At 36.0% G+C, this 16,824-nt stretch overlaps 1 protein-coding gene across 1 annotated transcript; it reads right to left on the bottom strand.

The window, feature by feature from the left end:
• Positions 1 to 10,042: 10,042 nt before the first annotated feature.
• LOC149234381 (RING-H2 finger protein ATL52-like) lies at positions 10,043 to 12,343 on the bottom strand. Its single transcript, XM_089371821.1, has one exon. The coding sequence runs from the start codon at positions 11,925 to 11,927 to the stop codon at positions 10,698 to 10,700; it is 1,230 nt and encodes a 409-aa protein (XP_089227947.1). The 5' UTR covers positions 11,928 to 12,343; the 3' UTR covers positions 10,043 to 10,697.
• Positions 12,344 to 16,824: the final 4,481 nt, after the last annotated feature.

Genomic DNA, 16,824 nt, shown 5'->3' with positions numbered 1-16,824 from the left:
CAGATCAGTTCACGAGTCAAGAACCTGTATGCACTTGAGGTACAAGATGCATGCAAAGCCTTGAGGAGCAAGGCAACTGTTAAAGACTTGGTGGTTGAGAGGGAGAGTAAATTAGTTCCCAACATGGCCTCAGAAGAAGTCTCAGACAATTGTGGAGGAGCCACAATTGGTGAAGCGGCTTCAGGAGGTTGTGGAGCAACCACAACTGGAGAAGACGAGAGGAGACCGAGTGGAGGCATCCACTCATGCAGAGACCTCCAGTTGGGGGAAATTTCGAGCCAAGTGGGCAGAGGGATCACATGCATCCATTCCTCCAGGTGTGAGGTGGGGCGATGTGAAGTGATAGTCTCAAGAAGGTTGAAATAGGGGCAGGATCCTTGAGGTACCCAACCTCTTTGATTAGACCTTGCTATGGGAGCCCCGACGAGGAGTAGCGGGATTGACTTAATGGGTAGAGACAGATGTGGATGGAGCGGCAGAGGAAGCTTCAACATCAGAGGATGTTTCTAGCTCAACAGGGAGGTCAGTTGGGAGATCAGTTACTTACTTCTCAATAACTAAGTTGCAGTGCAGCAATGGGAAGCACGATGCAACATGATGAGAGGAGGTGCAGTGCGGATGCAGTGCTGGAAGATAGGACCAGCAGCAGCATAGATGCAGCAGGAGGAATCAGTGTGATTGATGTAGTCAAAGATCAAAGTGACAAAGGCTAGAACAGTTAGATACTGAAGAGCACATAGGTGTAGAGTTTTTAGTCGACATAGGCAATAGCAGTTAGAGACTTTGATGACAGAGGCATCATTCTGATTCAGGTTGGATATTTTTTGTTTCTAGAGTTGCTGGAGCAACAACACTTGAGAGAAGTGTTACATGCAGAACATTCCAAAGATTCAGGATCGGGTTCGAGTTGAATGCCTTTCTTGTTGAGAGTGAGTGTTGACAATAGCAACAAGAAATGCTAAAAATAGCATTGCTATAAATAGTATTTCGGGATAGATTCCAATTTTAATTAGTCCCTAAATTAAAATTCGAATTTAGTCTCACCAGCGGTTTGAAAAATAATTAATTAATTCATCTTGAGTTAATTAGTTGGAGAAACTCAAGTTAGAAGTCTTTTTGAAGTCATGCAACAGTTATCCCTTAAATTAAGGATATTATCCCTTAATTAAGGAGATAAGGATGAATTGTATTTGGGTTGTAATTAGTTAACTCAGTTAACTGAGTTAAGTCCAGTTAAATTAGTTCCAAACAGTTGGAGGAACTAATTGTGAATTCAGTCAGTTAATGCATGCATGCATGCAACTAGTGTTCTCCAAATAACTGAATATTCTCTCATAAATAACTCATGCATGTCAGTTTAGAGAAAGACCCAGTTGATATTAAAGGAAGGGACAATGTATTATTAGTTGGAGGAATTTTCCTATATCGAAAACTCATCCATGTAGAAGGAATTATCTCCTTCAGGATTGCGCAGTTATTTCAGAGGTCAGTGTTGTGTGTGAGGTGAGAATCACACAGGTTGCAGTTGGAGGACTCAGGGGAAACTGCGGAAGGAAATAGGAAGCTTGGAGAACTGATGGAAGGCATATGTGTTGTCTATTTTGTCTATGAGCAGCAGTGAGGGATTGTACTGAGAGCTCGATAGCTTGTGAGCTAAAGCTTTGTGTAATTCTGAGATATTTCCACTTGTATGATAATACAGATAGCGGGGTTTTTAGCTGAGGCTTTCCCTTGAGTATTCTTCTGTGTTTCATGTGTATGATTTCTTCTTCTCTCTTATATGTGTTTTGATTGATCTTGCTCAAATTGATTAAGCTTCCACAAAGTTTGATAGTAGAAGTAGATCAAGTATTTTGCTTTAGTATATTGCATTATCAGGTGATCTACGGTGAAATTTCTACAGGGAAAATCACTCAGTTCCCAATATTGTTTACCTTCTAAAGTGAGTAAATGGGCCTTTAACACTTGAACTAGCATTTTACACTATCATTTGGGTTGCTTTATAAGTGTAACTCTCATTCTTTCTTGGAAGATGAAGCAATGCTACTTCTTGAAAACAAATGTTGCCATCTTTTCCTTCATTCTCATAGTTTTTACTGCAACAACCTCTTTCTTCCTTATTTCGTTCTCTCCATTCTCCATTGTTTTTTGTGGGTCTAAACATATTTGGATCCATCCTAATAGGAAGATGATCATTCTATCCATTTTTGGAGTTATATATATTAATCGAAGAGCCAAAAGCATTGTTTACTCTTCACAAAATAATGTTGCAATTCATAGGAGTTTTGAGGCAGCAATGCCAAGCTTTAATGGAAACCTATTTTGTGTATATGCAAATGGGATCAAGAAACCCCCGTAGCAAATAATTTTCATTCCTAAAGGGTTCTAAATTTCTTGGAATCTGTAGTTCATCCTTACTCAAGAAATAATTCTTTACTATCATGAATGCTAGGAAGATGCTAAACAATAAGAAACTTGTGTTGCAATGACAAACAATTAATTTAAGCTTGGTTGCATTGTTGGGAGAAATAAGAAGCAAGAATCAATGTCTAAGACTAGGAGAAAGAAATACCTTTAGCTTTATATTTACAACACAAGAAGAAAAATAAGAATGCAGAGATATTTTATGAATTATTTTCCAACATTCATGTAATCATTTTAATTTTCAGCCCATCAGATTGTTTGATTGTATTTTCTTGTTATTTAACGATTGCTTTATGATTATATTGATAAACCTTTTACTTGATCCATATGTTTGTGCCTTTGCCATTTGTTGTGAATCATGTGCTTAGATAAATGTTCTTATGTCCACACCTTTGACATTTTTTGTGAATCTTGTGCTTTAATGCAGTTTTTTAAAAAAATAATCAATTAACAAATCATTTATAAATGTTTTTTTACCTCCTTTAGCCTCGAAGGTTAGCTCAATTGGTCGAGTTCCCATCGCTAAAGCATCTTATGAATGGGAGGTCACATGGTCAATTCTCCTCAATGCCCTCGGGGTTAGGCTCTGCTAATAAGCCGACATGATGTGATCCCTTATGGTAGAGTTGCTTGGATATTTCCTCGGAAAACAAACTATTTTTTACCTCCATTATGTAATTCGACACTTCGATTTCGTATTGCATATTTTTGTGAAGATCTTAAAAAATTAGCTTTTGAAACTTGGCTTCTCATGTTTCCAAGCATTCCATTTATAACATTGTGAAAGAAATTGAAACATCAAACATTCAAGTGAAATCCCTCACCACTTTACCCAAAGATAACATGGCTTATAAAATTGAGAGGATAAATGGTATACCTTTTGCAGTAGCAATCCAAACCCATTTGTTAAACTACTCCCATAATTTTAAAACTTAATGACAAATACATTGAAAAATGACTTAACCTCATATAAAAAACTTTATGATTTTTTCTTGGCATGTTATTTGATAACATGATTAAATACTTACATCTATGTATATATAAAATGCTACTAGAGGAACTTATGTGAAAATCATAAAAAAAAACCATTATTATTTATATTTTTCATAAAAAAAAGTTGATTTACTATAAGCTTTATTTATTTTTAATGGTTCACACATTTTCATTGCTTTAGCTATTGAAAAGTTTGTACCATCACTTTTAATTGTGAATGTTGTATGAAATTTCATTTTGTTCATGGAAAAATAAACTTTGTGATTTATAAATTTATAATTCACATTGCTTATAAAATTAAGAGGATAAATGGTATACCTTGTGCAGTAACAATCCAAACCCATTTAATAAACTACTCCCATAATTTTGAAGCTTAATTACAAATACATTGAAAAAAACTTAACCTCATATAAAAAAAATTATGATTTTTTCTTCTCATGTTATTTGATAACACTATTAAATACTTACATCCCATAATTTTGAAGCTTAATAATAATAATAATATTCATTTTTAAGGTCACCGCCAAGCCAGACACCAAATTGGTGTATGAGACCCCCTTGTTTGTGGGACAAGGGACCCACCTCTGCACAACGATTTGACTACTAAGTCTACGAAGGCATACATACTCTACCCCCCTCTGGTTTTGAACTTGTGACCTCTTAGGAGGAAACACATGTTTTTAACCATTAAGCCCACAAATACATTGAAAAAAGGCTTAACCTCATATAAAAATCTTTATGATTTTTTCTTCTCATATTATTTGATAACACAATTAAATACTTACATCTATATATATGAAAAGCTATAAAAAAAATTATACGAGGAACTTACTGATGTGAAACTCATTAAAAAACGATTGTTACTTATATTTGTAGGAAAAAAATTGATTTACTATAATCATTATTTTTTTAATAGTTCACACATTTTCATTGCTTTAGCCATTGAAAGGTTTGTATCATCGCTTTTCATTGTGCATGTTTATAAAATTTCATTTTATTCATGGAAAAAAAACTTCGTGATTTATAAACCACAAAGCTTCTTAAAAAAACAACTTAATAAAAGTTTTTATTATGCCATTTTTATAGAATTTTGGCTGGTGGAAGAAATAGCTTATTAAATTAAAAAATTCTCAAATTTACAAAACATCATATTACATCCATGCCAAACCACCTGAGATCTCAACAATTCAAGCATTTCTCGACTAAGAAAAATTTAAGACCTTGTAACAAACCTGAATTCTAAGTCCAACCTCTTGAAGGAAAATTCAAAAGCCCTTGCGACAAATGTGAAACCTTAATCCAGAAAATAATTTCAAAAGTCGTTGCATCTCTGGATTAAGAGAAATTTAAGACCTTGCAATGAATGAATGTGAATTCTTAATCCAACCCCTCGAAAGAAAATTCAAAGGCCCTTGCAGCAAATGTGAACTCTGAATCCAACCCATTTGAAGAAAAATTCAAAAGCCCTTGCAGCCCACTCCTAAATCTCCCCAATTCTGGGAGAGGATCAGGACTGAGAGGCAACCCACTTCTAAATGCTCGCATTCTGACAGAGGATCAAGGATTGAGGCCTTGAAATTCTTTGAGGGTATTTAACTTCCCAACCTTCAACTCCCTCATGATTTCTACATGGCGCATTTACGATTCGGCATACGCCTAAAATTAACACACTCCTTTTTCCTGTGTTTTTCCCGACATATTTTAGCTGAAAATCCAGCGACTGTAACCTCAGTATCTCATAACTGCAATCTCAAATGCAATCTGCAAATTTTCCGCGACCCTGCATCCAGCCAAAACAACCGGACGTTCTTATTTAGCGCATGATCAATGCCTTCAAGACCGCTGGGGTTGGAGCTTCATAAACGATTTATCAGTATGCCCTACTAATTCACGCGGTGTCCAGGGCTTGGGAACTTGAAAAGCATTCGACGGAAAAGGTCAGAAGTCCAAGCTCCCAAATCTCTTTGATAGACCTGTCTCACCACACAAAAATCATTGTGTTGGTAGGTCAGTTCGTCACTGCCAACCAGGAAAATGACAGAAGCCCTAGCTCCCAAATCTCTCTTACAGACATGTCCCATCGCTCAAATCATTTTGTTGTAGGTTGGTTGGTCACTGCCAACCAGATAAAAGATAGAAGCCCAGCTCCCAAATATCTTTTACAGACGTGTCCACCACCAAAATCGGTTTCTGGTAGGTTGGTCACCACCAACCATTACATCCTTTTCCTTCCTCTTTTATTTTGTGTGTACAGTCTTCCCTCCTTGTGTCCAGTTCCGTGTTATGTTTTGGGTCTTCCTTCTTGTCATTTTAGTTATTCATCCGGGCATGTTATCATGAGAATACTGAACCGTTCCGAAAGCTTTTCGGGAACGTTAAACATTTTTCTCAGAATATTGCCCTAAATTTCTTAGGGTTAAAACTGGCTCACTCCTAAAAATCTGTAGACATGAGACATTTTTCTCAGGATATTGGAGTAAATTTCTCAGGGTTAAAACTGTCTCACTCCTAAAAATCTGGAGACATGAGAGCTTCATGAATTGATTTTTGTAATTATTAAACTTATATTAAACTTGTCTTGACGATAAATCACACTGGATGCTTTTCGAAGCTATCAGAGTTTAACTTATATTAAACTTGTCTTGACGATAAATCACACTGGATGCTTTTCGAAGCTATCAGAGTTTTACTTATATTAAACTTGTCTTGACGATAAATCACACTGGATGCTTTTCGAAGCTATCAACAAAACTCTGATGATGTGATTTTTACTGAAAGTTTTCTTACTTTTCATAATATGGATCACAGAATCCTAAATTCAATCATTCATCATATTAATTAATACTGTTTTTCAAATTCTGAGTGCGTCCATTCACTAATTTTTCTTCACATTCTTGGTGCATGTTCTTTCTAAGTTCTCCAGTGTCTATCCCTCGTTGGCAAGTGGGACTTGCCAATTGGGGTGCTTCTCACATTATTCGCCTCTCTGCTTTTGTGTGAATTTTCTTCCTAAACAAGATTATGAGTCCAGTCCATCTGATGCAATCTACTTTTGTTATTTATATTTACTGTGAATATTTGTTCCTTGCCAATGCATCTTCCTTTCATTTCCAGGTTATAGAGTTTGACACTCTTTGAAAAATCAAAACATTGTATTTGTTGTACTGATAGAATCTAAGGGCACTTTACAACGGAGGTGGAAGAGATGCATCACTTCAGTGGACAACTCTAATAAACTAAAATCAAATTATTGAGTAAACCAACTGGCTGTTTCAGTGGTCCACATCCTTGGCCTTCTATAACTCAATAGCTATTTATGCGCTCTTCTCCAACAACAAAGCTTTTATGACGATCTCAATGATCCCAGTGGCTGTTTCAGTGGTCCACACGCTTTGGCCTTACTATAACATAATAACATGTATTTATGAGCACTTCTCCATTAGCAAAGTTGTTATGATGATCTCAATGATCCCACTGGCTGTTTCAATGGTCCGCACTCTTGGCCTTCTATAACCTAATAACTCGTATTTATGAGCTCTTCTCCACTAGCAAAGTTTCTATGATGATCTCAATGATCAAATCTATTTAAATGATCGACCTGTTCTGGTATATCACTTGATGTATTTCTTAAGTTTTGTAATGTGCTCGGATACCAAAACTGATCTGGCTTTTAGAAGACAAATCCAACTAATTTTCAGTGTTAGTATAAGCATTTAAAACACACATACAACAAATAACCACAATGAGTTTTATTTAATAACACATGCAAAAGAAGAAAACAACACAGCATTCTTATCATCTACTACTAAGTACTATTACATGGCTTTTGTCCCTTAGCCATGGACCATGGTTTCTCAAAGGAGCTGCCAGACATGTAGAGCAAGACAACTAAGTTCTCTGTTCTCTCATCTAGCTTCTAAGACTTTAAGAAGTTCTATTTTCTTTTGTTTGCTAACTCCTCTCTCACTTCAGTAGTCTTCTTATGTTGAAACATTCACTTCCCAATAGATTTCTCATGGCGAGCGATAACGAATTCTTTTTAGTTTTAGTTGCTCAGCTCAAATGCTGTCATGGGTTGATTGGTTGCTAATTGTAAGAACTGTGAATAATTTAAACAACTATTCCCTATGAACAGAATATGAATCACAGAATAGTACAGCCATTGCAGAGACAATGAGGACTTCTAAAATTAAACATCATGATCCTGTGATAAGAACACTTGAATTTTATAAATTTAACTGACAGAACCAATGAGAGTACTTACCTGTAATCCTACGGTCGATGATGTTTCAAACTACTCCTGCTTCGGTTACCAAAAGACCGAAACCACCAAGCCAAACTAAGCAAAACTTCGCTACTAAGTCCAGTAAACTTCTCAGTTGAAGCAAACTGTTCCCCGTGCCCAGAAACCTCAGAACAAGCAAGGCCCAACTGTTCCTGATGATAAACAAACTCTCTGCGTATAAATTTTCCTCCTCCTTTCTCCCCCCTGCCTCCAACCATCCCTTCCTTCTTATAAGTGGTCATTTACCGACATCCTCCATCACCGTGTCAAAATTATGATACGTGTTGATTTTTATAAAGAAAATCTGATTTTATTTTATTTGAATATCTTAATTTGAAATAAAATTTATTTATTTATTTTAATGATTTAATTTTTAATTTATTTAATTTATAATTTTTTATTTAATTAATTTTATTTAAATTCATAAATTTTAATTTACTATAAGTGGGTCATTACACTAATGCCCAAATGGTAATTGGTCTTCAACTGCTTGTCATGTCTTTTTATCATAGGTCCCTTAAGAATAAGAAGGCTTTTATATGAATCTTTCAGGGCTTTACTTTATACACTGAAACGACATGTCTTAAGATATTGACCCCATTCAGGGCTTTACTATATCCCTCAAGTGACATTTCCCAAGAAATTGACCCTGTTCAGGGCCTCACGTTATCCCCAAAGCAATTTCCCAAGAGCTTGACCCCATTCCAGACGAAAAAAGGATTTGCTGGTAAACCCATACAAAATGAACATGGAATCTGACATAGGCTAGTTGTGTTTAACACAAAATTATAACCCACTGAATAGATAATATTTGGCATTTGTCATGGTTTGAATGCTGAACTAGTTAGTGAATAATTTTTGGGGGAACCAGCGCGAAACTGCTTCCAGTTTGCACAAGGGATAGCAATGGGGGATGTTTCCCAGACATCCCCATTTTCAGGAGGAAATGAGGACACATCCCCTGCCTCCCTAGCTGCAGAGAGAACATGAAAATAAGTCTGGATTTATGTTGCGACCGTGAGTCTCACCGGTTCAAATTCTGAGAAACCAATTTACTTATATCTAACATTAGCCTTATGTTCCAAGTTCAACTGATCAGCTCCTTAATGCTGCATAAAAAAGGATTTCTTACTAAGCAATGACACAGTAGGAGACAACCTACTGTCACATCAAAACCACTAATGGTGGAACGAGGCATATGTAGGTAGAGGTTGTTTTTTTTACTTGTAGGAGAAAACCTGGGATGCATGTTTCTCACTATTAAGTAGCTAATTGTTTAATTAGCACATTTTCAAGTATAATTGCTGCCGTAGTTACTTGATGCCCCATTTAAACCTTATGGATGATGTGAGGTCATTTGTAATCAATACTTTAGCATTCCAGAATTTTAAGAAGGCTTCACACAAATCTCACCGTTAGAGTCTTGTTAATCAAACAAATATTCCCCGATGGATAAAGTTAATGTACAGATACAGAGTAGCTTTATATTCATCCATGGAAGGAACTATGCAGACAATTGCCTGTTTCAAGTAATTATTTCAGTATGTGTATTCTATGCAACCCATAAGCCATATTTGAGGCCCTTGGCTATGACATTGGAAGCAAAGGCGCACCTTACCAGAAATGCACGTGGCCATTGCCTTCAGTTAAGCATGGTCTACATTGTACAAAGCAGGGAGGAAGAAGACTCCATGTTTAACGAAATCCCTGTGAAATTTCAGTAAGATATTGATATTATTTTTACCCCCAAGCACTTACTGAAAAATAAAATGCAGCAAAGCTATGGGAGCATGAACTTATGTTGAAGCCCTGAGCTTTGCCAACTCAAAGTCAAAATTATAGATATTTCAAGCACTCGAGAGCCAAAAACCATCTTACACTTATGTTTTATGACTTGCAGCACTATCTTACTTCTTAAGTTCTATGACGTAGAAACACTGGAGAGTTGAAAACTCTGTTACTTTTAAGGTACAGTTCTGTTCATGAATAGGGTTAGTAGACTATGCAATACAAGTTAACTTGTGGAAGACTGCGTGTAAACAACCCCACGAGAATTTACATTTTAAACCATCCATCTCTCAATCATTGAATTTATCTTTTGATATGAAAAAACAGACTGTAGATCACATCATCGTAGACAAGTTCAACTTGGATTGCATCAATTCACTATGGACAGAAGTTATGTCTGTTAGGATGTAGACCCTGCACTGGACATGTTTTACGGCATGTTTAAGCATCAGCTGATCTTGAGAAAACAAATTCAGTTAAATATCAGTTCTTGTTCATGTCACAAAGCTTTAAACATTGTTGCATAATGGTTGGGTAGTAAAGACAAAAAACTAAGAAGAAAATTTATAACTCAAGATAGACAAATTGCTATTGCAGATATCTTGCAATTCAGCTTTTGCTACAAACAGCAATTTGAGAAACAAGGTATACTTTATTTCACCATACCATTTGTAGTCAAAAATGCACAGGCCCAAGTTATTACATTTGGCATTCCATTTTATAGAATTGAAGCCTTCATTACACACCACACAAAAACATCAGAAATCAGGGACTACATACTGACTCATAGGCACAAATAGTTACACTGCTAAATTAGTGTCCAAGAGGAACACAATACTCACATTAAAATTCGAAAAAACAAACCACTGAAGAAAGCACAACTAGCAAGCGTTCAAGATAATGCGAGGGGTTTAGATGAATTTCTAGGTCCTTGTTTTTCCATCTTAGAACAAACAGTAAAATTGTACATTATTTGAATCTAGGGGGTGTATAAATACCCATTTAGAGGGTTTGTCCAGTGAAGAGCAAACCTATCTTCAATGTGGTTTATGGTTTGAAAGATTTGACACTGGTTTCTGTGCAAGCATGTATACCATGAAGAAAAAATGTTTTTGAAACATTAATTTACAGAATTGTCGCTTGCAACTGAACCGTTTATTGACTTAGGTGGACAAAATAGAAGCTTCCCCAAACCATTATAGTATTTTTATATGGGTAGGATGGAACTTCTGCCTCTGTGATACCTGGAGAGGAAAAACTTGCCACCAGAGAACGATCTCTTCATGGTCATTGGCCCTTTCAAATTATGCAGAATTCCACTCTTGGAAGCATCACCCGAAGCTTTGGATTTGAGCTGACACTGACCCAAATGTTTCTTGAAACCCTTAAGAGCTAACAACTCACAGCCAAGCCTCTTCCTCTGCGAAGATTCAGGGCAAATCGCATTTGCATCTTCGTCTTCAAAACCCAGTTGCATAGCCAAAAGATCACTAATCGATATGCAAAGCCTGCTTGATGCACCCACGGAGACTGACCTTCTCATGGGCTGCAAATCTCCTCCAAAACCAACCATCCTGTCATCTCTTCGGTGCTTGCTTGCCAAATCACTCAGGGCACGGACATCTGATGGCATCATTAACTCAATCATATGCGTTTCCTGTTCAATATTTCCAGTATCCTCCTTCCTTTCCATAACAGCATTCGGATTGATCTCATTTGCACTGCTTGAATTGCCCAGTGAACTAGGCATGGGTTCCTCCCTCGAATTCTGCTGATGATTATCAGTTGGCGTTTGAGAAACAGTAGTGTCTGAACCGTCATCATGAATTGTGATTGCAGCTTCTACAGGCCGAGATGCAGCAGGACTCACGATATTCGCTCGGCACAGAGGGCAATTGGAGTGAGAATGCAACCAAGTATCAATACAAGGCAAATGAAAAGCATGGTTGCATTTGGGCAGAAGCCTGACACTATCACCGTCACGAAACTCACTGAGACAAACCGAGCAATCGGTGCATTCTACCAAGCCATCTCCTCTCTTGTACTTATAGACAGGGATAGATCTGATAGTAGACTCTTCAAGCCCAACTGTGACCAGAGGCCAGGAGTCATTTGAAGGGGTCAAGATATGATCCTCATCCTCATAAGAATCATTGTAACCACCTCCTCTCATCCGACTTCTGAACGACTCCCAACTGGTGCAGTACTTAGCAAGTATGGCATAATAGAATACAAGCAGAAAAGCGCTGGCTAGTATGCCAATAATGGCGATAACCAGAGGAGAGAAAGTGGGGTCCGAGTCATGGCTCGCGAGCTCAAAGGGAGGGGGAGGAGAGAATGGGAAACAATACCCTGGACAACAGGGTGAACAGTAATATGGGCAACAGTTGTATGATATATTACTTGTTTCGAAGATTGACGAGTCTGGTGAAGCCATGAAAGCTATTTCAATTATTAATATAATTAATGCCTATTCATGCATAACAGTAAATAATTTCTCAGGTCTCTAATACTTCTGTGCTGAATCTGTGTTTCTCAGGGCTTTTATGCTTCTATTATTCTATCTTCCCATGAATGAGATAAGTAAGGATTCGAGAACAAACTGTGCACTGTCACCTGTAAATCCTCGTCCTCCTCGCACACCATCTGAATATTGATGGAAGCTTCTCCAGAGTAAACCCACGATGAAAAACATGAATTCGTTCATGGTTTTTGAATAAATTCAGCAACCCAGAGGCTTGAATGTCCATTATTATCTGTCATCTCTTCCCTTTCTTCCCCTGCTTCGACAAGTATTTCGAGATCGCCACCTACTTTACCCTTTTGGTCAAACATGTCGTTTTCTGACCGTGCGTGAAGTGAAGCCAAAGATTGTATGGATCTGACCAACCCCGCGCGATAAGTATTTCACAAGTGGGTGGCTTAGTTTATTTACTAATCAAATCATTTGATGTAGTCTAGAAGGAAAGAAAGAAAGAAATTATTTTATGGTCTACGAGGTTAAAGATAGTCTATGGGACAGATTGCTTCTTCATCTGCTTGATGTATTCGGCCCTTTTTTTGTGAAGCTTCACAATAAATGCTCCGTCTTCTCTACAAACCCCTCGTTAAATAGATTATCCCAAGAGCTAGCTGCCAGCGTATCTGCATAAGTTTCCCTGTTGTCTTTGAAGGCCTCACACTCTAAAATGAAATGTTTTTCTGTTTCCACTTTTCCGGAAGAACAAAAAATGCATACCCTTTCCTCCCACACTTCCTTTGGCCTTTTCCAGCGCCCTGTTCACAACGGAGTTGATGAGAATTAGTCCTTAACTGAGCAATAAGAATTTTGGCTCTCCAAGAGATATTGGTCTCTATGTATGCTTTTGGTTGATGATTATGAATGGGATTAAACACTTCAATATAGAAATTTTTCTTTCTTCCTAGATCCTTCTCCCAAGTATGTTTGTGGAACTTTTCCATAACAAAAGCTTTTATCTCTTTGCTGTTTATGGGGTTATGGGGCACGCGATCAAGCAAATATCTCATTTACTAAACCATTTGTTATTTTGTTGAATCCAAGTATTTTTGCTCTAGGTCTTTTAGGCGTTGCATCCAAGTTTTCTATGGAATAAATTTGTGGCGTTGTTAAACTCTTATAGGTCTTTTAGTTTTTGGTTGGAATCTGCAAAATTGTTAAATCATTGTTTAAAATACTTGAAAAACTTCGAAATTATTTGAAGCAGGAAAAATACACCACCCAAATTTGTGATTTCAACAAATTTCAACTAAATTTTAAAGAAATTTAACTAAAATCTACAAACTCCAATACATATAACAAATACACTGCGTCTGACGACCAAAACATGCCTCTACAGAAAAATCATCAGATCACTGCCTCTGACGACCAGCTACTTTCATTCCCAAGGGCCCACTTTGACGGTGCGACAAAGGATGGCATTTGCGCTTGTGGTGTTTTCATTGCTATTTCAAATGACCTCCAATTCTCCTTATATTGGAATGGTGGCAAAGGGTCAAATAACAAGGCAAAGGCCATGGCCCTGCATGGTCTGCTTTTATTCTGCACTTTCATGGATATAGGGCCTATTAATGTATATGGTGACTCGAAAATTATCATAGATCATGTGAAAGGCAATCATGCAATACAGATCGACAGCCTTACAGGTTGGCTAGCAAGGATAGCATCTCTATGGAAGCCTGCGACTTTCCCTATCTCTCATATAAAGCGCAATCAAAATGAGCAAGCTGATGTTCTGTCGAAGAAAGGAATGCACACTCCATTCGGTAAGTGGCACTTGTTTATCACTTTTGACCCCTGTACATATGTCATACAGCCCTTTTCCATGCCCGGCATATAAAGTCAACAATTACAGGTATGCTACAAGAGCCATATTTTCTGGAAATATCTCAGATCTGCTGGCATTCTACATATTCCGGATAGTTAAATAATTTTGCTATGTTGATATGAATACAAGATTCCCAAAAATATTGTAATGTATAAATGAAAAATGTCTGTTGAAATGCGCTGGAAAAGATGCCAATTCCGGGACTAATGCCCGCATTTTTTTGTAATATTCAACTGTTTTTTGAACATAATATAATTCTATACTGCTTTTTCTTCTGAAAAAAAACAAATACACTGCAACTATTTTATTTATTTTATTTTATTTGTATGAGATTCTCTCAATTCACACCCTTTGATTGACCCGACATCGACATTTTTCTTTATAATCTTCACCGCACTAAAGATGAATGTCGTGTCGACATGAATATTACCCACTGATATTAGTGTGAAAATCTGTGCTCCCGATCATGACCACTCGACATGGACGGAAAAGACTGTAGGTGGAGTTGGTAGCTTTTGCTTGGGCCTCCAATGATTCACAGAAAATGAAATTACCTGTCAGATGAGTATACGAATTGAATGAAATGTCGGCGGCTTTTGCTTGGACCTTAATCAACCCCACAAAATTCAATTACCTCTGCGTTGAGGATACGATTTGTATGAAATGAGAATACAAATCCTATGTTGTTGGGTTGATTTAAAACGGGCAAACGATAATCACAATGGAGAATTTTAACCCAGAATTTTGATGTTAGTTATTGGTACATTGTTAAGTATAACAAATTTAGCCAGTCATCTTAACAGTGTGCAGATCTGGTAAGTAGTTTATTATTTTTATGTTTTGCATTTTTTATTTTTATGTTCTTTTAAATGTAATGTGAAAAAATTATTAGTGAAATTAAGAATAAGGATAGTGAAAGAGGAGCAGCTCTCATCCAAGTAATTGTTATGATGTGTTTTATAAATTATTTAAAAAAATCTCATCCAAGTAATTGTTATGGTGCGTTTTATAAAGTATTTAAAAAAATTAAATAAATGGAAGTAGGTAGATGGCTGAAAGTTATCTTCAATAAATGCATGAGTGCCTCTAAAGTATCTAAAAAAAATTGAGTAAATGGGAGTAGATAGATCACGGAAAGTTATTTTCAACAAATGCATGAGTGAAAGAAATAAACCGCAGATTTGACAAAACAATAAATGGATGCAAAAATGGAATATTTACCTCAATGCATATCCCACAAATAGCAAGGAGTTAAAGAATTTTGTTATGGAGAAGTTCTGTAAGCGGGGAAAGAGTTGGGTAGAAAGAGCTTATAGAGGGAAAAGAGTTGCACTGGAAGAAGAAGTACTACATTAGGAATTCAACCCAACTTGTGATCTTCAACAAAAAGAGTACATTGGAGCTAGCATTCCGTGGAGAGCAAAGATTGGTATTGCTCAATTAAGAACTAACTGACATCAATTGCCATGTGAAATGGGACAAGGGGAAGAGACCTAAAGAAGCTTGGGAAGAATGAGTGTGTACTTTTTGCACTTCTAGGGCAGTGGAATGAAATGGGACAGTGGAAGAGAGGTAAAGAAGCTTGGGAAGAATGAGTGTGTACTTTTTTGCACTTCAAGCATTTCATTTTGGAATGTGATGCTTTCAGAGACATCAGGGACAGTTGTGGCAATATGTTTGCATCAATTCCTTGGCATTCTCTTTTCAGTGAGGGGACCGTTAAAAAGTTGGGTCAGCTAATCATCAATTTGAATAAGAAAATGATTGAATTGCAAAAGGCAAAAAACAGGGAGGTTGGTAGTCCCATAGACTATTTTTAGTAAATATCATTCATTCATTCATTATCAATGAATGTCTCTTGTCTCATCAACATTATTAAAAAAGACATGTTAGTTAAAAATATTCCCCAATAAAATTACCCACCGGTGGTTTTTAAGAGGAAGATTTTCACTCCTGTCAGATACATTTAAATCTTGATCTAAAAAAGACAACCCTTAGTCAAACAAAAATAAGTTTAAGACATTCTATAAACCCACTATAATTTAAAATCTTTTCTAGTTAATTTGTTAAAAGGGAAAATATACATTCCTATCAGATGCATTTAAATCTCAGTCCAAAGAATACAGCCTTTAGCCTTTCAAAAATAAGTTTAAGGCCTTCTATAAACCCTATTTAAATATTTTACAGTTTAGCTCCTTTCTAGTTAATTTTTTTCCAAAACACAATATAAAAATACAAATTTAATTCAGATATTATAAAATAAAATGTTGAATTTTACTCTAAGAACACAATTTAAATACGTCCTGATGTATTTGACGTTTTAAAATCTATTCAATGTGGAGACTCCTTTTTCATAATCATGATTTAGTAGGTAAGGTAGGTCATCTTTTTCAGTGTTATTAAATTGTATACGCACAAAATTGATGTGGAGGATAATATATTTCATTAAAATTTTTAATAATTAATTAATTATGTGAATTGAAGTATTTAATTTAATGAGCGGCGTTGTGATATTTTTTTTAATTTAATAATTAATTAATTATGTGAATTGAATTATTTAATTTAATTTAATGAGGGGGTGGGGGATTTGTTTTTTATTTAATAATTAAATAATTTTAAATTGATTTAGTTTGAAATGTAATGGTATTTTTTTTGGGAGAGTAAGTTTAAATTTTTTATTCAATTCAAATATGTTAAGTTTTTGAAGATGTTCAATATATTTATATATTTAAAAAATACATATTAAACAACAAAAACATATAATTTTGTGAAAATTTGTATGTAAAAATGTTGATGATTAGAGTACTCACTTAATTTAGTAAGAAATTAATTATTGAATTTAGGTTTTTGTGATCCATATTATGAAAAGTAAGAAAGCTTTAGGTGAAAATCACATCATTCGCATTTCGAACCATCCAGTGTGGTTCATCCTCGAGATAAGATAACCACACAAAATTTTCATGATGTGATTTTTACCCAAAATTTTCT

Source organism: Pinus tabuliformis, chromosome 8 (genome assembly GCF_031772625.1).
Source record: "Pinus tabuliformis cultivar Carrire ecotype Pingquan chromosome 8, CPIR1, whole genome shotgun sequence".
In the NCBI taxonomy this organism is placed as follows: Eukaryota; Viridiplantae; Streptophyta; class Pinopsida; order Pinales; family Pinaceae; genus Pinus; species Pinus tabuliformis.
Note: the sequence above shows the minus strand (reverse complement) of the source record. Positions and strands in the feature narration are given on the sequence as shown.